Genomic DNA, 21,307 nt, shown 5'->3' with positions numbered 1-21,307 from the left:
TAGTCTACTCTCTCTTAAAAATCAATGTATCTCCAACAGCTGAGATAATTGTTTTGTAGCATATTAATGTTTTGGTCTCGTATAACACTTTATAACTCCTATAGATTCCATCATATACTGTAACATGGAAAGTATATTATACCACCTCTCCTCCAATTACAGTTTTATCTACTGCTGTGTCATTCATGGGATTTGCCACCCTCCTCTTGCGTGAGTGTTAAAGAAAGCCAGCTGGACAGTGAAAATGAAAGAGCAAGAGAAGCTCTAGCCTATTATACTGCATCTACAAACCAAAAAAGTAAAACGATCACAGGAAGAGTCAGGCTGTTTTTAACTTTCCTTATACAGCACAGGCACTTGCGTCTGGCTGCGTCTGTTCTTTTTAGTTTCCCTCTCTTCAGTCTGCTTTCTTAAAGATTCCTCAAAGTATGTTTTACACCGCATAAAATACTCTTCTTTGAAAAATCTATTGGGTCTAATAGTTTTTCAATAGAATGGTTAAAATATTTTACAATTACATGTGCTCCCCCTCCCAGAATCTATCAATGAATATTGATGGCTTTAAAAGTTGAACAGCAGGACACAGTGTGTCCACTACTTCACTGAAAAGTCCACTCTCAATGTAAAGCCCCTCTTACACTGCCCGGTATCAAGATTGTATTATATAGTAACAGTGGCTCGAGGCCTCTGTTACCATAAATCTTACCTGCTATAAGACACATGAGAGAGAAGTCACAGCTACTATTATGTATGAATGAAGAACGAGCGACTAGTGTCATCACATGTAAACACCAAGTTTAACGGTGGCCACATAGTAGTAACAAATTTCTCTGACCAATTGGTAGGCTTCAGTGTTTACAGTCACCGTTTGGTATCATCTCAGCTCACTTGGAACCCCGATGGAAGTGATACCAAACACATTTGACTGATCAGAATAGAGTTGAGTCAAGTTGAGCCGGTACCAGGTGGTGAAAGAGCTTATGTGCCTGGGTTGCTTTAAGTTTCTAAAGCATAACTGTGCAAGTAGAGCAGCTTAGCAATGTCACCTCACAGCGAGAAGGTTGCAGGTTTGAGCCCAGGCCAACCCGGAGCCTTTCTCTGCGGAGTTTGCATGTTCTCCCTGTGCCTGCGTGGGTTTTTTTCTGGGTACTCCGGCTTCCTCCCAAAGACATGCAGTTTAGATTGATTGGCGACTCAAAATTACCTGTAGAATCACATTTATGTTGTTAATACAAATCTACAAAAATTAAACTTAAACAACCATTTTAGAAAATATCCAAACATGTAGCACACAAAAAACTAGGCAGGAATAACTGTACTTTCATTTTCTGTATGGCAGTATAAATTATTTACATGCATATTTTATTATATAAGCATTCTCGTGCACAAGCATGGCCTGTTTTGTGCATGATATCCCACGTGCATGCTCCCTTCAGCAGATGATTGTAAAAGCTTTTAGTGTAAAAACTTTGCTTAGACATAATTTTGAACAGTTGGAGCTCAAACGTTTAAAATAAGTAAACACATTTTTGAGAGGAGGACACCTTTAAGTGCAAAATCTTATATTAAATTTTATATTAGTCCTGTGTGACAAACAGTCTAATCTCTGATGTTCTTTATGTTTTCCAGATATTACCAGTTTGGATTTAAATAACAAAACCGACTGTGGATCAAGATGACACTGATTAACTCTGATTAAAGAATATTTTTTTAGACTTAAAGGTCCATCGGACATTATGCTGTAAGTGCTGGACCCAAGCTGAGAAAATTTTTGTTACCCTGGGAAACAAACAAATTAAAACTTTCTGGCCTGACCATGTTTTGGCCCACAGTTAAAGACACATTGTCCAACAGCTTTCCATGATGTGACTGGATCTAGAGGTGACTATCGCACCTAACATGATGGAATCTGGTTTATCACCTTCCCCAAATCCTCTACACCTCAAAACCAATCACTATGTCAATTACAGCAACAACAACAAGAGTGGCCTTGTTGATAGAGACTCAATGAATGTCAGTCACACCCTGACCCCCCATGACAGCTTCCACAATGCCCTACTTGGAATCTTTCTGGGACTGCTTTCACTGCTCACTGTCATCATGAACCTGCTTGTTCTCTACGCCGTGAAGAGAGAGAAGAGCCTCCACACTGTCGGGAACCTCTACATTGTCAGCCTGTCGGTGGCAGATCTGATTGTAGGGACCACAGTTATGCCTCTGAACCTGGTGTATATTTTGGAGGATGAATGGAAGCTAGGCCGGGCTGTCTGCCAATTCTGGCTTATTATGGACTACGTGGCTAGCACAGCCTCAATTTTCAGCTTGTTTATTCTTTGTTTGGATCGGTACCGCTCTGTCAGACAGCCGCTTAAATACCTGAAATATCGCACACGGGGCCAAGCCAGTGTGATGATTTCTGGAGCGTGGCTGCTGTCAATGACATGGATTATTCCTATTTTAGGATGGAGGTCTTTCACACATGTAGACCTTAAGCCAGAGAAGGAGAACAAATGTGACACAGATTTTCGCTTTGTCACGTGGTTTAAAGTCATTACTGCTGTCTTCAACTTTTATATACCCTCAATTTTGATGCTGTGGTTTTATACGCACATCTACTTGGCAGTAAGGCAACATCTACGGGACAGAGAGAGAATCATTCATCCCACTGATTCATTTGGGGAAAATGAACATGGACGAAATACTGAAACGCCTGACAAAGATGACTCCAAATCACCCAAGATGAAAAGTGAGGTTCCAGTGAAACTATCTAAAAAACGACTGCTGGACCAGAACACTCTGGATCAAACATATTTCCTTGAAGATGCAAATAAAACCAAAACAGCGCCATTGAGAGCACACAGAAAAATTGGTGTAAAGTGCCAGGAGATGTCACTGCTTGACATTACCACAAAACGACTCAGAATGGCACGAAAGACTAAAAGGTGCTCCTTGTCTCCTAAAGACAAGCAGCCAGACAAAGAGAGTTCCCTGGGTCCGCCCTCAGTGCCACAAGAGATGATTTGTCCAGAGAGTAGCAGTAAGAACAAACAAACAGCGCCAAACTCAGTAAGCAGAGTCTGCGATGTCAGTCAGGTTTCAGATGTGCAGAGATGTACATCTGTGCTGTACAACAACTATGACCTCGCTCACACTCTGCCCTGGACCGAGGAGGGGGTTGAAGAAGTCAAATTAGATTCAGCAAATGCAGTGACACTGAAAGTGACGTGGCAGAAGTTTATTGACCAGTCACGCCAGCGTATACAGAGCCTGAGGATCCATAAAGAGCACAAAGCAGCCAAGCAGTTAGGCTTCATAATCGCTGCTTTTTTGTTATGTTGGATACCGTACTTCATAGCTTTCATGGTGATGGCATTCTGCAAAGAGTGTGTGCACCATGATCTTCACATGTTCACCATTTGGCTAGGTTACATCAACTCCACTCTCAATCCTTTTATATACCCACTCTGCAATGGGAACTTTAAGCGGGTTTTCAAAAATATTCTGAACATTAATTTGTGACAGACTTGTGGAAAAAAGAACAAAGAAAGAGACCAAGGCCATGTGTCTGAATACTGCTGATGAGGAGGGAACAATGCTCCCAGTAAAACACAGTTGAATCAGTGAAATGCCTACAAGACGTCCTTGTCTAAACCTGTAAACGTATTTTACTTGTGTCAGCTATATCTGCTTGGCTCTATTTCTGTAATTTATTGCACTTTGCCTCTGACTCATTTCAACAGCTGAATCTGATTTTATTTATTTTGTTTATGTTATGCTAATGATAAAGGACTGAAAAGGACTGTGTAAAACCAGAGGCCTTTAAAAGTGAAAAGTATTTGAATGCTAACCTACAGGAGCACAAATTTAGTGTTTTGGTCATGGCTGTGGTCCAGGAGGAGAAGAGACAGGGAACGTATGTATAGCATAAAATGTGTTTTAAAGAAAACCTTTTTTTGTATTGTTTTGTTTTTTGCAGTATTAATATACAGGATCAGTCATGTATCTTGATAATGATACAACCTGCAAAACATTTAAACATTTACAAGTACTACCATGCGTTGTTTTCTCATTAAAACAGGATATGGGACATTGGTTGTCTTCCATCAGTTTTCTGATGTTAGTTCAGGAAAAAAAATCTAATCTTGGCTACTGTCAAGCTGTTACCCCAGGGAGAGCTGATTCACAGTCACTTGTCCCTTTATTTCACCCATTTTTGTGGGACTTTGAAACATGGAATGATGAAATGGCATTGTATTGTAAGCACATTTAAATCACCATATTAACAATAATCAGCCTATAGAAATGGTCTGGTTCTTTCTGTTTGTGCTTTGTCATCTCTTTATTGTCATGAAGTAGAAGAATGAGTATATCAACAAAGAAATACAAAGAAACTAACAGAACAAATAACACATATATTTAAACCGTTCAGTGTCTGCATAGCACTACTTATACAACCTTTTGTCAAACTGTGAAAGGATTTTGCTTTTCCTCACTGATTGCTAAGCTTTTTACTTTCTTCTGTTTTATGATGTGATGTAGCATATTGATTAAATATTTGGAACAAGTGCACAAACAGCATTCCATTAGGCTTCAGAGACAAAGCATATCAACGCAATTTTGTCTCCCACTACAAAAGTCTATGCCTGAAACCCTGCTGTGAGAACATTAAGTGGTTACAATTAACATTTTTTAACACATGTAATGTCATTTCAGACTTTGTGGTCAGATTTTCAAAAACAACTTCTTCATATCTATCCATCCATTATCTATATCACTTATCCTGACAAGGGTCACAGGGGGGCTGGAACCAATCCCAGCTGACATTGGGTGAGAGGCAGGGTACACCCTGGACAGGTTGCCAGTCTATCATAAGGCTGACACAAAAAGACAGACAACCACACATACACACACACTCACTCCTATGGGCAATTCAGAGTCACCAGTCAACCTAAGCTGCAGGTCTTTGGACTGTGGGAGGAAGCCGGAGCACCCGGAGAGAACCCATGCAGCCAGAGACAACATGCAAACTCCACACTGGGCTCAAACACAAAACCTTCTTACTGTGAGGCAACAGAGCTAACTACTGCTCCGCTGTGCCACCCACTTTTTCATATTCAATAAATTACATCTCTGTCATGTCAGATGCCTAATAATGTATTTCAAATGTTAATATATGAATTATTATGTCTGAAAAGGGGTTGTAATACATTAAACTGCCATGTTTCATGCCAACAAAATCAGGAAACCCATTATGATTCCTATGTATAATGAACACTGACGGCTTGTGAGTCACTACTTAGCCAGTCAAACAAATGAGAGGTGGGTGGAACCAAGCTGGAAGAGGTGTCGATGTGACGAAGCATGTGTGTGATTGCACTGAGTACATCTCTGTCACCGAGTCAGTGCCAGGCTGGTATTCAGGAAAACACCAATTTTTAGAGGTTTAAAAAAACAAGTTTCTCCCATATAACAAATTTACAAAGTTCTGACACAAATAACTGCATATTTAGTGCATATTTTGCCCCATTGTGAAAATGCTCTAATCATGTTTCATAGCTGCCACTGAATGTTTTGATGGACACTTTTGCCAATAAATTATAATTGCTGTCTGGCCTCATTTGATTCGCTCAAACCTTTTTTTACTGGCAAGAGAAAGCAAAAGTCTTGGTCTAGAATTTTAATGAACCCTAGTGTTTTTTTAATGCTGCTCCTTAATGAAACCAGAACATATCTATCATTAACAATAGTTGTCAGTGGTCGAAATGAGGCAATACCTCATAAACACACTGTAGTATTAAGTATGTTTCAATATACTTATTTAATTTATTACTGTAGAAACATCTAGCTAAAACTGGTATAGTCTAACACTCCTAGTACATAAATCTCACCTTAACGTAAGGTCATAATGGTCAGTTTTCATTGAAACTGTTTCAAGGATATACTGATTAAGCTTTATCAGTTTTGGAGGTAGTAAGTTATATCCAGATATATCCAATAATCTGGCAATGGAGTATATGTAGTATACATTAAGTTAAAAACATGCTGTTTGTGGCTGAATTAATGTGTCTGGGCATCCCAGGGGTTACAGTAAATTTTTTTATCTCAGAAACACAGAAACCTACTATTAACTAGATGACCTTTGTCAGTTACTTTGTGTTAATTTGGTGAAACAAAGCTTTACTTATGAGTATGTATCATGTGAGTGTAATACTAAATAAAAATTCAAAAATAATTTGGACTACATTGTGACACAAGGCTTCTCCACCAAACAGGACCATAGCATTAAGGTATATGCAGGATTTGATAGATTACTGTACTTCAGTGGTGTAAATACCCAAACACACATACAAGTAAAATTAAAAATTAAATTAGCCAATTAGCAAAAACCAACAGACACACAGGAGCTCTGGGGAACTGGAGAAGTAGCCCACTTTGCCCAACTGGCAATCCAGCCTTCGCTACAAACATATTTATACTTGTTAAACTACACTGCTGGCTTCAACAATAGTGTATATGTCAGTCAAGCAAATTTTATTTATGCTGTGCAAAGTCACAAATTGTGACTCAAAAAGCTTTATGATCAGTAAAACAAACCATATCAGCACAAAAAAAGTGGCACAATTCTGTTTTACAGAGGTCGAAATAACACCACTAACAAGAAACAGCCTTATACTGAATGTTACTATGAGAACTGTGAGAATGTTACCAGCACACTGAAAGCTAACTCTGAAAAACTTAATAGATACTTTACTGTATAACAGATAATAAGGTAGGCACTCTGTTAGTTGTGCAAATATACCTTTCTTGCACTGATATGCCAACACCAACATCAACGATAATAAAAACTGCGGAAAGGGAAACCTGGAATATGGGCTTTATGCCCAGTAGAATAGCAACATCCATTGTAAAACAATATGATCTTGTGAAAGCGTCAAAGTGCTTATCTTGGCTTTGTAGGCCATCTATATCTCAGTGACAAATCTAGCAGTGTAATTTGGCAGTGGACTATATGTTGGTTACTCCATTTATTGGTGAAAAAACCCAGCACTGGTGTGCATATACATGTTTTTATATCATACGATCCATATTATTTGTGTTATACCATGGTCATGTAGAGCATATTGGCCACAGGGGCTCAAGCTTCAAATGAAATTCCCCCTTGCCCAAACAAATTTCAGTGTAATTATAACTATTACTACCATTATTTTAAGAAAACCCACCAAGCTCCAATCTAGTGAGGGACAAGACCATCACCTTCATGGTCAGCATACATTTTTTTTCAGTGAGTATGGAGGACCTCTGCACCTTTTACATCACAGGGATAATAAGCTGTTTCTTATTTTGTGGTTGAGTTGTGGTTTCAGGTTTGCCTCGTTAATCAGGCAATGGTACAGTGTGCAGCACTGAGGCTGTCTGAGGTGTTTAAGTGGTCTGTTTTGAAACTGTAAGAAAACTGAACTCTTGTGAAGTGTGAAGATTTTTTTTAATTGATCCATGGACCCTCAAAATGTCTCCGTGGGGTAGTGATCTGTTTGTGAATTTCTGAGGTGGCTGTCACAGGATATTTGTACTTATTTGTAGAATATATTTTTTACATAATAAGTATAAATAGGAGTGGACCGCATGAGGCAAATTTCAATGACAGGGCATGGCAGACATTTGCCATGCCTGCCAGTGCCTTAACAACACAAAATGCTGCTGCAAAACAGGGACCTATAAGTGGCCCCATTTTATTCTAGTAGTCTACTGTAGTGTTTGCACGTTTATTTTGAAAGCATCTTGATTCAATAAAGCAAAATAAAGTGAAAATGAAATGTTATTTTACTGGAATTAAAAGAAGGAATTTAAACAGGACAATAGTAAATTTGATACAGAGAGTGAAATACTGCATATGCAACTGCAAATGTGAGCCAAGGAAAATGTTAAATATTGAAAATAGTTATTTAATATGAAATATATATATTTTCAGAATTCATAAGACAAATTCAACATTGTCTGTGTAAATGATGTCTATTCCAGGATGGTTTATAGATAATAATTGATTCTTCATTATACAGTACTGTAATATGTTACTGTTTATGAATTGTCATAGTTAACCCCTTAGAAAACAAATGCGATTAATCAAATGATTTATGTAGGGTGTATTAATGTTTATTTATGATCTTATCTTAACTCGCCTAAGAGTTCTCTTAATTATATTTGCTCCTGGATTTTTACCTTTACCTTTCATTTAAGTCGAAAACTTGTTGCTGGGCTTGAACTCAATACCATGCGTTTTTTCTCGGGCGTATAGTTTTTACACGGTCCCTAACTCATAGTGGCACAATCCGGTGTCCAGGTGGAGCAATTTCTGGTTTCCCGGTCATCATTCTAGTAAAAATCCACTCGTAGCCCCTTTCTTACATTTTCGGAATTATGGACCTTTATCCTTTATCTATCTCAGTACAGTCGTGTTATGTTTGTGACTTCACCTTCTGACACCGATGGTATGTAGTGCGGTATACAGACGCTAGCCTACCTCTCAGTAAGGTTGGTGTAGCCGTACTTAGTACCCCTCTATTCACCCCGACATGAAAAGAAACGGTGCGTACAGATTTATGTCAGTTTTCTCGTGTTTCGTCGTTTGCGGGTTCTTGTTTTTGTTTTGGTACTTTATATTTTACTCACTTGTACTTGCACCATAAACTAGAGATACATTTTTGTAGCAGCTAAGCTAACTTTACGGGCTACCCATACTGCATTGCCTTATTGACAAGTGACGCAATCACGTGACCCAAGTCACGGAAGTGAGGATTTGTGGTAAGTCAAAACCGCTCAGCTTTTTAAAATTTGACATTTAAAGCTATGTCTCTCATTTAACGTTGCCCTCGCTGATATGGCTTGTAGTACATTTATACTGTCGTATCGTGATTTGTTTCCTTGAAGATACTGGCCGAATCAGAACACGTTACACAGTTTAAACTGTCATACTGTAGCTTCTGCTTTCACTGTGTGGTCTGTGTTAACTTTCTGCACAGTAACTTCACAAGTGTAAAATTCCCGAGGAGGTAAATATGGAATTTAAACATGGAATAACGTGCGTATAATGCTCTAAAGCCCCGAAATATTAAAGACGACAGTGATAAGTGTTAAGGATTGCAGGTCTTAGAGCTTCATTTTTGCCACCAACAAAGCATTCAAATAACCCAAGACTGGTAAGACATCAGAATCAGAATCAGACATAACTTCATTTTTAGTATATATATATAGGCCAGAATGTTATCAATATATGTTACTAGATGTTATCAGATGACATAGCAATTGGATGTGATGATAATTTGGTACAATAATCAATAAATTACCTTTGGAATGAAATGATTAGTAATTTACTCTGTATTGTGTAAAATGTAAGGGCGATTACTCAGAGTAGTCCAAAGAAATGTATAGAGCTAAAATGAATAGTTGATTTAGTTGATTATAAAATGAATGGGCAGCTAGACTAGTGTGAAGATTTTCAGTTTTCACTGTTTTATATAATTGCAAACTGCATATTTTGGGGTACTGGATAATAAAGGACAACTGTAGACACCACCTTGGGGTCCTGATAACTGTGTTGCCATGTTCTGACGTAATATAGATAGATGGAGCCTGCAAGTGTTTTGTAACCTACAACTGTTTCATTTCACAGCTTGTAGAACTTGGCTGCACAGCTTGTCAGTGAAATTGTGATGGCATCTGACACCAGTGAAGCAGCGTCCTCCACCACAGACCTCAAGCTGCAGTTCGCACCCTTTAGCAGTGCTCTGGAGGCAGGTTTCTGGCACCAGCTTACTCAAAGGAAACTTAATGACTATAGGCTAGATGAGAGCCCCAAAAGTATCAAAGGATACTACTACAATGGTGAGCAGTGTGATCAGATGGTAGCCATATAATGATGACTCTTCATTTGATGTTTTTTCACTTAAAAAAAACAAAACAATTTAAGACCGTATGTAACATATACAGTATGTTTATTATACAGTGTCACACACATAGGTTGCGTACTAGAGGCGAACTTGCTAATCTAGAGCCATTTGTTTTAAATAGCAACTTTGAAACATTGTTAAAATTTTTATTCAAATCGCTGTCCTATAGGTGACTCTGATGGTTTGCCTACTCGTCTGACTTTGGAGTTCAGTGCATTTGATGTGTAAGTATGATGCTACATAAACATATCCTAACCCTAGGTTCTTTTGTTGCTATTGAATCTTTAAAAGCACAGTCGATATACAAATGTAAATATATATATACTGAACCACCACCGCAAAGCACAATTTGGAATCTACTATCACTGTCAAAGTTATGAATGTTACAAGCCTGTTTTTATATAATTAATTTTGTTACCATTAGGTGTAAAAAAGGCTTATGTGACTAATCTCTGTATTTAAAACCAACAGGAAACACTTATTTTACTGTAACAGTTGTTAAAACGATCTTAAGGAGCAAATCTTTAGAGATTCACATGTTGTTATTATTGGTAATTTGTAGTAGTTTAATGATGAGTATGTATACAGGTCAGAATAGGCTTGAAATAAATGGGTATCAGCTTCACATCAGGTCATTTGGAAGTCTGCAGCAAAAGAGCTGTGTTCACATTTAGAAAATGTAGCATGTACTGTAAATATTTTTTGCTGTTAGGGATGGTCCGACCCCAGCCCATTGCTGTCCAGCTATTGGTACGCTGTATAACACCAACACACTTGATGCCTTTAAGACCACTGATAAGAAGGCTCTGTTGGAGAAAGAGGCTAAGGAGGTAAGTACATATTCACAAACATACATCTGGTGGAGCATCTTTGTAAAACATAAATCAGAAATGTTATGGAAGAGAAAATTAAATGATTGACTGATGCAAATTTTCATCTGTTGTATTTTTGTAGATATGGGATGCCATACAGTCTGGGGCTGCACTGAAGGACCCATCCGTCCTCTGTAGATTCATTCTGCTGACCTTTGCAGTATGTATAATGTGTTTTATATAAAATAAATATATGTAAACTTTCTTTCTATTTGTCTTGCACTTATGTATCAACAATATTTTTTCAGGATTTGAAGAAGTACCATTTCTATTACTGGTTCTGCTTCCCTGCGCTCTGTTTCTCAGAGGGGATAAAGATTATCCAGCAGCCTTCAGTCCTAGAGCAAGTTTTCTCAGCAAAACAGGTTGGCTTTTTAAAGATTATTATACAATAACTGAAATGAATATTTTGGACAGCACAATTTGAAATTATACTGTAGGTGCATTGCTTCTTCCTGGTTTCTAAATTTGGAGTTTTTGGCAATTGTTCAGCATAAATACTCTGAATTCCTTGTGTTGATGCTCAGTACAAATTCTACATATAAAATTTATAACTGAATTACAGCATTATTAGAGTAAATGTTTTGCTCTTTTACAAGGGTTTTTTTTTTTTTTTTACATATGTTGGCCTGAAAATGAATATATTATTCCAGCTTCTTTTTACATTTCTTCTTTCCTAAGACTGTCTTAAGATGGCTGCATGGCTCTTACAGTGGGCTTGTGAACACCCTCACTTGCCCACAGACTTCTGCAATTATGTAATTGCAGCCAGTCAGAGTTTTGAAATATGAAACACTGTGTTTTGTGACAGCACTGACTCCACGCAACTCCTTGTTGATGACTGGCTTATTGGTCTGTGGGGTGGGAACCCCAATCCAAGCACTTCCTTTTCTGCATCCTTCCAAAATGCACTGATAATCATATAACTAATGTATTTATAATGACCAGAGGAACATTTAAGGAACCAGGACCAGAGGAACAATTAAGACCCTATACACATTCTGTACAGCACTGATAGAAAGAAACTGTAAAGGGTTTAAAAAAGAACTGCAACATTTTGCTTCTCCTGTTTTCTTGTTTTAATGCAGCCTTCCTGTGTGCTTGCTGTAGGCCGGTTCACCGCGTCTACTATAGTGTCAGAGAGCAACAGCAATACCTAAGCAGACAAGAGTATATACACATAGGGTACATCTCAGTTCCCTTAATTGCGTACACATTTCCCTCACTTGTATCTTTTCCTTACGCCCACATAAGATGCGAGAGAGGAAATGCATTTTAAAAGACATGAGACGTCCTTTCCTCTGATCCGTTATCTGAGGTCTCCTCCATGATGGCGGGCTGGAACGACTTCCAAGTCAAGCAAGAAGTTAAGGGAATTGAGATGTACCCATTGATTGTTGCAGGCAGTATGCACACATCCACAGAGGTGCTTGCGTGCTGAACACGGCATGCAGTATGTTTCAGCTTTAATACTGGATGAAAAGAGAATGAGCAAGTGACAGCCCTTTATGCAGCTTCAGACATTATTCTTGAATAGCTAAATTGTTTAGGTTATAAAATAGTCATGTAAGAAAAAAAACCTTGCTATTGTGACTCATGAACTCTCTCCCCTCTCTGTTTCTGTTGTCTCTTTCTTTTGCCATAAAAACTCAGTTTAACACTTTGACAGTTCAGAACTGAGATTCACTAGATAAGGTTCCAACCTGTCAAAGTTCAATCAGTTCAGTGTCAAGTTCAGGCCAGAATCACAGTATGAATTCACAGACCAGTCTGACTGTGGTAAACTATTGATCTTTACTTTAGAAATGCAATATTAATTCTCATTGACGATGTTCATAAATAATGTTTTTGGGAAGAGTGCAACAAATTTATAGTGTATGTGTTCATAATCAGTAAAATGCTTCAGAAAGAGTTATCCATGTAAAATGTGGTGTATATATCCGTTCATTGATTGTAAGTTAGCTTTGTGATTGTTCATATGATGCTTCTGTAAACCTCATGTGTTCCACAGTACCACAAGACATTATAAGACATATTACTTAGGACTGAATTTATTTAAATATTCATGACTCCTAATAATTCCTGTCTCAGATCATAGCGTTGCAGGAAGCCTACGATGGCCTGTGTATCAAAAGTGGGACCACTGCACTTCCTTACTTCCTGATGAAGTACAAGGAGGACACTGTTCAGTTGGCTCTTCTGGGGGACTGGGAAACATTCTTCCTTGATACTAAGAAGGTAGTCAAGTCAAGACAGTTTTATTTATATAGTCCACAATTACAAAATTACCTTCTGATTATTATTATGTTTTTTGTATTGTGTGTTTTAAAAATGCTTTTCGTCTTTCAAAGCAACAGATCCAAACATTTTTGCAGTCAGATCATTTGAGTGTGATTTTAAATATTTCTACAAAAAGTTTCCAAACTATTTAATTTTTGTTTTTTCCAGGTTACTGTGGGCGTCTATGATCCGTGTACTCTGTCTCAGTATCCGGGCTGGCCTCTGAGAAATCTGCTGGTCCTCTTAGCTAACCGATGGTAAACACTCCTTCTTTGTGTTTGTTTGTGTGTTACTCACAGTGTGGGGACTTGGCTTCCTCATGGGGACCAAATGTGTTGAGTGTGTGTATGCTGGCAAAAGATACGGAAGTTCTCCAGAGGACTGTGCATTTTCAAGAATGTTGTAAATTTAACTATGAATGTGCTTTAGTTTACACTGAGTAATATTTCGGCACAAAGCCACCAATTGAAAAACAGGAAACCCCTGCTTTCTTTTTCTAGGAAGCAGATGACAAACGTGGATATTGACACCAACTTCCAAATTTGATTTCATTACCTTTTTTGTACCATTACAAAAATGTAAAATCAGAGGTTTCCTGTCAAAATGAAAAACCACTGTTTAGTCAGAGTGGTCTTAAAACAAAAGTCAGACTTAGGGCTGGGGACAGGGAAGTGTGCATTATGTTACTGAGTGTTCTCACAGCTATAGAAAGATATGATTGTGTGTGTGTGTGTGTGTGTGTAGGTAGGACTTTATTGATCCCACAATGGGGAAATTCCTGTGTATGTTAACCCCTTTCTCACATACAGGTACTGCATTTTATTTTTTTAATACTTTAGGTGGCCATTAGTGATTTGAAAGGCATGAGCAAGCTTTGTTCTCCCATTTATAGGTTCAGGAAGGGGTCTGCTAGCAGGAAGATGGGAGGGATTAAAGTATTAAATGTTATTAGTTTAATGTGTCTTGACATCTGCTGTAGGCATGAAGTGAAAAGCAGCTTCTTACGTTTTCATGTTTTATGGACAAGAATAATAGATTTCACAGCATTATAATGTTACTTCTCTTACACTGCTGAGTGTTTGTTGACTCGAGTTATTGCAGAAACAACAGTGGAATGTGGAAATGATGTGTTTTATGGAGAGATATATTTTACTGAAATGTTGACAGAAGAAATTCTTCCACCATCCAGTGGGCAGCTTGCACAAGCTGTGAGCACTTAATCCATGAGTTTTTGTTTAATGGTATTCAAATATTTACACAAAAATTATGAACAAGTGACATACAGCACAGGTGTCACACATACTGTACAAAATAATGCATGAGCCCACAGAAATAAAAATGTAAAGACGAGTCGCATTATGTTCTGAGAATACAAATAGGGACCAGTATTAAAAGACTGATTCATTTTTAGGAAATTCATAGGAAACTCTTGGTCACTGGAACTTGGAAGAACTTGGTCACCAGCCATGCCTGAAATAGATTTTTGTTTGTAATAAATTTAACAGGGCTCCTACAGTACTTATAGGTATCATTTATTCTTGATTCTAAACAAGGCTGTGCTTCAACACCACGTTATCCTCTTAGAAACATCTTTATCAGTGGTGAATAAGGCATGTTTTCCCTGATATACACAGCCATAACTTTATTTTTTTTATATATGTATTTCAGATGTAATAGCTGTTGATGGGATGCTAGTCTTAAACAAGAACAAGCAACTGCTACAGTAATCCTTCCTTGACCTTGATACTGTCTGAAAATGAAGGGGAAGCATTTGTTACATCACATCATCATACCGTGACATCATCTGAGGATGTCAGTAACATAAACATTGCATTTGGTGCTGCATATTTCACAGTTGCAGTTTCAGTTTAGTCAGGTGAAACAGTTTGTTTGAAAGCACTTATACAGCTCTAAATTCACTTCCATGGTCAGTCTTTTTTTTTTTTTTGCCAAACTCATCGAGAGCTTAGTTTTTCCTGGCACTGGTGTTGCTATTTCAAAAAAAAAAAGATTGCATAATAATTTAAGATGAACTCCCACTGAGACCAGTTTAGTAATGCTGTTTTGTCATACCAGTGGCTTATCAGAAGCAGAAACCTTCAGATAGTCTAGTCTTTTATCCAATACAGACCTCATCAATCTTGTGCTTGACTACACTTGCTGTTAGTGTTAAACATAAACTGTTGATATTGGCTGAGATGATATTACACCATATCCTCAGTGTCTCACTTTTTCAATTATTTCACTAGAGCCTGATCACTGTGTAATCTGACTGAGTCATTTGGTACCATATTAGGGGAAATGTGATGGAAGATCATATTGTTGTGAGTGCTCATTTGTCTGTGTGTTGTTTCTTGTACTACAGAAGGAGAGAGAGAGCATTTCCCATGTTAAGTTACAGCATAACGTACCATGTATATACCAGACATTTTCATAATGTACATGATTCTTTTCAATTGTAGTTCACATATCTGTAGCTTCTAATCTGATCATGTACATATTATTTTCATTGTTTGACTTTTGCATCTGCTTTTTTTGTTTGTGTGTGTGTGCGTGCGTGCCAGGGGCTCTAAGCTGGACCAAGTTGAGGTGCTGTGTTTCAGGGACAGAACCTTGCAGGGAAGGCGCTCCATTCAGCACAGTGTCATTTTCCAAGTCAAACTACCTAAACTTTCCAAGAACTCGGGTAATCTCCTTTCTTTTATGTGTGTGTCTGTCTTCTTTATATCTATGAGTGCAACAGTATTTAACGTGCATATGTGTGTGTTACAGTATGTCTTTGTGTTTAGTCTACATTTGTACTTGTTCATCTGAACGTGTGTGTACTTGTGTGAATTTATTATGCATATTGTAACTGATATGAACCCCCAGACTTAGAGTAGTTCGCTCAACACTGAGACTATTTGCTTCTTTTTCAAGATGCACTAATCTGACACAGCTTCTCCATTATTCCTTTATCTGTTTAATAAGGAATGAAAGTAATTTAAATGGTAATACTGCAGCTGGATGGGAACAGTGGTAGCTCTTTGATCTGTGAAGGTTTTGTTGAGGTTACGATGAGATGAGGCGACTCTGTTTACCTCAGTCCAACTTTTCAGCACATTGTGGGTTTTAATTAACTCACTGTGGATGTATTCATGCAAGAAGAACTGATTCAGCTGGTTTTGCGTGTACAAATTTGGTATTGTTTTGAAGTGGATTAACCAGTCCTCCTTGGCCCTGCTTTTCAGATACACTAGGCTCAGCTCTGCCATTATCTAAGAGCAGTGTGGCATGATGAAAACAGAGGGAAATATATATAGTATATGTGTGACTGCATGAATTAATATCTTTATATGTAGGTTTAAAATAGAAATTCAACTGATGTTGCCCATTTAAATTGTCAGTTCACTGAAATGGAGCAATAAATGATATTTTTTTGCTTAACATTTCTTTCTGTATGACTGGACTTTCTTATTGACTGGAAATTACTTGTTCGAAAGCATAAATTAACTATTCAATTTTATCTGTCAAGAGAAATGTTTATGAATGAGAAAGAGGTCAGTGGTTAGAGGCATCTTGTTTTTCATTTTTGCTCTACATTTTTTTTTTTTATTTATGTAAAAGGACACTCTGAATATTTCAATGAATATTTCGCCCAAATAAACTCACTGAGTGGTAGACATGTCAGTAGTTTTGTTCGACTGTTTCTTCATGACAAAACAGTTCCAGTGAAAACACTGGATTTTCTAAAGTAACAGACCTTTCTTGAATATTTGAACTGCAATTTTTCAATGCTGTTCGCACCACAAACCATATTCTTTCACCTTTGTATTCGAGTGGAGCGAGAAATCTCAGGCATGGATATATCAAAACTTGAGCAAGTAATATTACCATTTCTTCATGGCCTGAGACTGGTTGATTAGGAAGCAGTGAGCAAATCTTTTGTAAATATGGAACACTGACACCAGCTGTGTCATTGTTGTCTTTTCATAGCACATCTTTGCTTATTTTACATTGTTACTGTGTTTTTTTCGCCCCCCCCCCAGTGTGTCCAAAGAGTGTAGGTTGGGAGAAGAACCCTAAGGGAGCCATGGGGCCCAGGATGGTCAACCTCAGTGAATGCATGGACCCCAAAAGGTAAAGTGTAAGTGTGTTGAGGTGTAAGGGAGCGAACAGACTTCGTCAGCTTCCAAGCCAAACCACATTTCAGCGATTGATAAACATGAATGTGACATTATTAATCTATTTTAGTTTATCAGTATGTATTAGGCAAAGTTGATAATCTACAACAAAGCTTAGGCCTTTGGTGTTTAATGTAAAGGAGCTGGAATTACACATTTGTCATACCTGCACAATGGAAACAAATGGCATTTTTCCTACGTACTGTGCCATCTGTTGCTGTGGACACTTTTTCCATAAGTTAGCTCTTTGTGGATCTGCTTAAATGAATTTTGAAGACAGAGAGGGTCTTCAGTCTCAATGGACTTTCTTCAGGCTTGCAGAGTCGTCAGTGGACCTGAACCTGAAGTTAATGAGATGGAGGCTGGTTCCTTCCCTGGACCTGGATAAGGTGGTCAGCACAAAGTGTCTTCTGCTGGGTGCTGGAACTCTGGGCTGTAATGTAGCCAGGACTCTAATGGTAAGGGTGGAAAAACAGACAGATGGCAGATGGGTGGACACAGTGATAAATTTATTCTGGACTTTGACACACTGTTTTGAACGTTTTTAAAATTATGTAACATTTCTGGACTTTGACACACTGTTTTGAACATTTTTAAAATGATATAACATAATGGACCACACAGTATTTTGTAATGACGTGCACTCTGGCTTTTTGACCACTTGTGCCCCTATGAAGCGATGATGATGATCATATTTGCTAATTTGTTGGAGTATATTATTCAATATTCATGAGAACCTACATAGTGCTCAAAGTGTCAGACACTGTTATAGAAGTATCTGTTTTATTTGATCTGTTTCTTTAGGTACTGTAGCTAATGTGTACAAAGTAGAATATTTTATAAATGCTTTTCAATGTTTTGTTTGATTATGAGAGATATAGGAGCTTTAACCAAATGTTGACATTGGAGCATTGTCAGCATGTTCCTGCCTGCAGTTACTGTTGGAGCACTTAGACATTCTGTCATTTAGTGTAACAATAAACAAAAAAAAAAAGCCTGGTGTAATGATTTGTTATTCTGTCGAGACTCTTTGTTACTAGAGAGTGACATTAATGAAAAGCATACATTTTAAAAATAGCATAAGGTTGTTTTAGCTGTGCATTGATACATCCATTTTTTCAAAATGAAAGTGGAGCTGCTAACACAACCTCCCCCTCATCGTTTCCACTGCTTAGGACAGTGTTCATGCCACTTTTGAAATAGTGGTTCAAAAAGAATGTAATTAAAAATATGAATGGTGCTTCTCCTTTCTTCTCCAGGGATGGGGAGTGAGACGCATCACATTTGTGGACAATGCAAAGATCTCGTACTCCAATCCAGTTCGGCAGCCGCTCTACGAGTTTGAGGACTGTCTAGGAGGAGGGAAGGCCAAGGCCATGGCAGCTGTTGACCGACTCACTAAAATCTTTCCTGGAGTGGTGAGTATTTAAAGTCAAAACTTCTCAAACTAAAGTGTGATCATTTTATCTCACCTGGTATATGAGGTCAACTAGGAACCTTTTTTTTATTTATGGTTCTTTTTGTCTGTGAGCTTTTGCAGAATCAAACAAGTGTACAACTGCACTGGCATTATAGTGAATTTATTTTGTTTATGATAGGCTTATAATCATAATCCTGTTTGTTTGGTTGTGTCAGAGATGTGATGGCCAAACCATGCAGAAAAGGAACTTACCTGCATGTTAATTCTGGTGCTTTCATTAGTTACATTAATGAGTTAGTTTTCTAGAGGGGGATAGTTTGCTATATTATTAAACGAAGAAGCAGCCAAACACACAGCAGGGCTCTGTTTTGACGTGAAAGAGTGATCCCATCTTTTATTAAGCCACTTACAAACACAGGCTGAATCCATATTTATGATGTGAACCAAGTGTGCTGATGTATGCATGTTCAGTTGTGACAGAAACTCTAGGAAGATTATAATACCATGATTCATTTTGCTTTCTGCCTGTCCTTCAGTATCATTTAATGCTAGGGTTAGGGAGGTTTATGAAAGTAAAAATCATTCATTCATAATGTGTTTAAGTTTTTTACCCACAGGTGACAGACAGTTGAACTGAAATGGAGTGCTGCTTTTCTCCCCATTTATTTTGTGTGAATAACTTATCTATTACATTTCAACTCCTGTAGTGCAACATAACGCATACATTTGCATGCATTATAAATTCTCATTTTTCCCATCTGAGCAGCCATATAAATCTGCGGAAACTGTCATCACAAGCTTACCAATGGGGAAAATGATATCTGTATTTCTGTATAGAAGTGGCATATGGCTGAACGTGTTTGCTGAGCCCTTCTGTACGTTATTGCTGCCTTTTCAGTGTCGTTAGCCATGTCAGCTCAGTGGCACCAAACCTTTCTGAAACCCCTAAATAGAGCAGTTCATCCAGAAAGTGTTTTTTTTTTCCCTCTCAGATTATTTAATGTAAAGGATTTTTTACAACCCTGAGAAGTTGAGAGCTCAGAGTATTTCACAGAAAACAATAAAGAAGGTCATAGGATACTGTTCTAAACATTATTTTGTGTAATAGAAATATTGCTTCTCATTCTTGTAATTCTTATTTGGTAACCCCTTTAAGGGTTGTGAAGTGATAAAGGGAACAAATACACGTATTCATGTAGAGTTTTGAGGCACTTGCGTATGGTACACTTTACTTCAGTCATTTCATTTTCTATTACTTTTTGGATACAGTTAAATATTGCATTTTTTTTTCTCCACTACATTTATTTGACAGCTGTAATGCTCTTTACACATTTTTTTTTCAAGAAAAGCACTTAATTTTTGCAAATATTAAAGATGATTTGAGTAATGTGCCAAAGCAACCGAGGAAAACTATAATGCGGAGAGCGATCCACTGAGTCAATAAAAGTGGCATTTCTTCTTGTTGAGCTTTCACACATCTTTGACCTTTTCTCTCCTTCTCCTGACTGTGAAATTGCTCTTGACATTTCCATTTCCCTCACCATCGAATGTGCATTCCTGGAGATAGTCACAGCAGTACGAGTTCAGCAGTGGACAATAAAAGACATTAAGTCACTGAACCATCAGAGGCTCCACTCATTTCATTAGTCTTATTCTTTTAAAGAGATATTTTTTTTTTCTGTGGAGTTGAAAGTGGCAGTCCAAGCCTTTCTTTTCATTGACTTTTGTTTAGACCTGTGCTGACTGGTGTCAGTCATCAATAATCAGACAAAGAAAATATATTAGGCCAATGTTTTGACATAGTTTTGACTAAGAAAATAGTAACTGTCATACAGTAGCCATTTGGTTGGGAGTGACAGAAGCTTATCAAACGGGTTTTGTTATTATCTGGTCATGGACCTTGAAGGTTTTTCTATCAAAAAGCTTATTGGACAAACTTTGAATGGATAGCTCTGAATGATTACATCTTGTATACTCTAACTGTAGAACCTGGTGTCAAATTATACAGTATGTACAGATTAAAGAATATTTGCTTGATTTAAACAGTGTTTCATCAAGGAGCAACTTAACAGCTCCTGAAAATCTTTTCATGGTTCTGCAGTGATGCACAGGTGTCCTCCAAGGTGTGAGAAGGCAGTGAAACTCTGCCTTTCAGCATGATTTGAAGTTCTTTTACACCTTAGCTTTCTTTTATTTCCCCTTATAGCTCTAATGCTGTCACACATCATATACACTGTATCATGCTGCTCCATTTATTTCTTTGATGCTAAATATTTAATTTCCTAGAAGTTCAATATTCAAACTCACTGCCCAGTGTCTTTTAAGGCAGCACTGTGCAGGTAAATAGGCTTATGTGGTCTCATTGGAAACTTTCAGATATCCACTGGAAATTAAAATAAAATCATGTGTGTATGAACAATGATAAACTGAACAAAGTACGTTTGCAGTGACTGTTAGGTTTAAGTAGTTAAGTGAGTTTTGTATAGAACCGTGTTCTTTCTGCTGGTAAACTAGTTTAGACATTGTGGTGCGTGTTCGTTTTATATTGAAAAGAGAAGACTAATAATAGGATATATATTTCTCAATGTGAAATTTATTATGCATTAACGTATCAAAATTAGCATGTGC

The 21,307-nt window shown here is 37.7% G+C and overlaps 2 protein-coding genes across 2 annotated transcripts in view; both read left to right on the top strand.

Moving 5' to 3' along the window:
* Nucleotides 1-4,810, top strand: part of hrh1 (histamine receptor H1) — a 6,532-nt gene extending 1,722 nt beyond the window's left edge. The window contains exon 2 of the mRNA XM_020605797.1: nt 1,630-4,810. Within this exon, the coding sequence (XP_020461453.1) occupies nt 1,900-3,519 (1,620 nt within the window). The 5' untranslated portion in view covers nt 1,630-1,899 and the 3' untranslated portion in view covers nt 3,520-4,810. The remainder of the gene's footprint in view (nt 1-1,629) is intronic.
* A 3,484-nt stretch (nt 4,811-8,294) lies between these two features.
* Nucleotides 8,295-21,307, top strand: part of atg7 (ATG7 autophagy related 7 homolog (S. cerevisiae)) — a 53,559-nt gene continuing 40,546 nt past the window's right edge. Inside the window, 12 exon segments of the mRNA XM_020605470.1 lie at nt 8,295-8,583; nt 9,668-9,879; nt 10,114-10,168; nt 10,657-10,774; nt 10,899-10,976; nt 11,065-11,181; nt 12,908-13,054; nt 13,265-13,353; nt 15,661-15,782; nt 17,125-17,215; nt 17,573-17,717; nt 18,519-18,677. Of these exon segments, the coding sequence (XP_020461126.1) occupies nt 9,708-9,879; nt 10,114-10,168; nt 10,657-10,774; nt 10,899-10,976; nt 11,065-11,181; nt 12,908-13,054; nt 13,265-13,353; nt 15,661-15,782; nt 17,125-17,215; nt 17,573-17,717; nt 18,519-18,677 (1,293 nt within the window). The 5' untranslated portion in view covers nt 8,295-8,583; nt 9,668-9,707.

Source organism: Monopterus albus, unplaced genomic scaffold, assembly GCF_001952655.1.
Source record: "Monopterus albus unplaced genomic scaffold, M_albus_1.0 scaffold1.1, whole genome shotgun sequence".
Lineage (NCBI taxonomy): Eukaryota > Metazoa > Chordata > Actinopteri > Synbranchiformes > Synbranchidae > Monopterus > Monopterus albus.
This window is presented reverse-complemented; position numbering and strand designations above follow the sequence as displayed.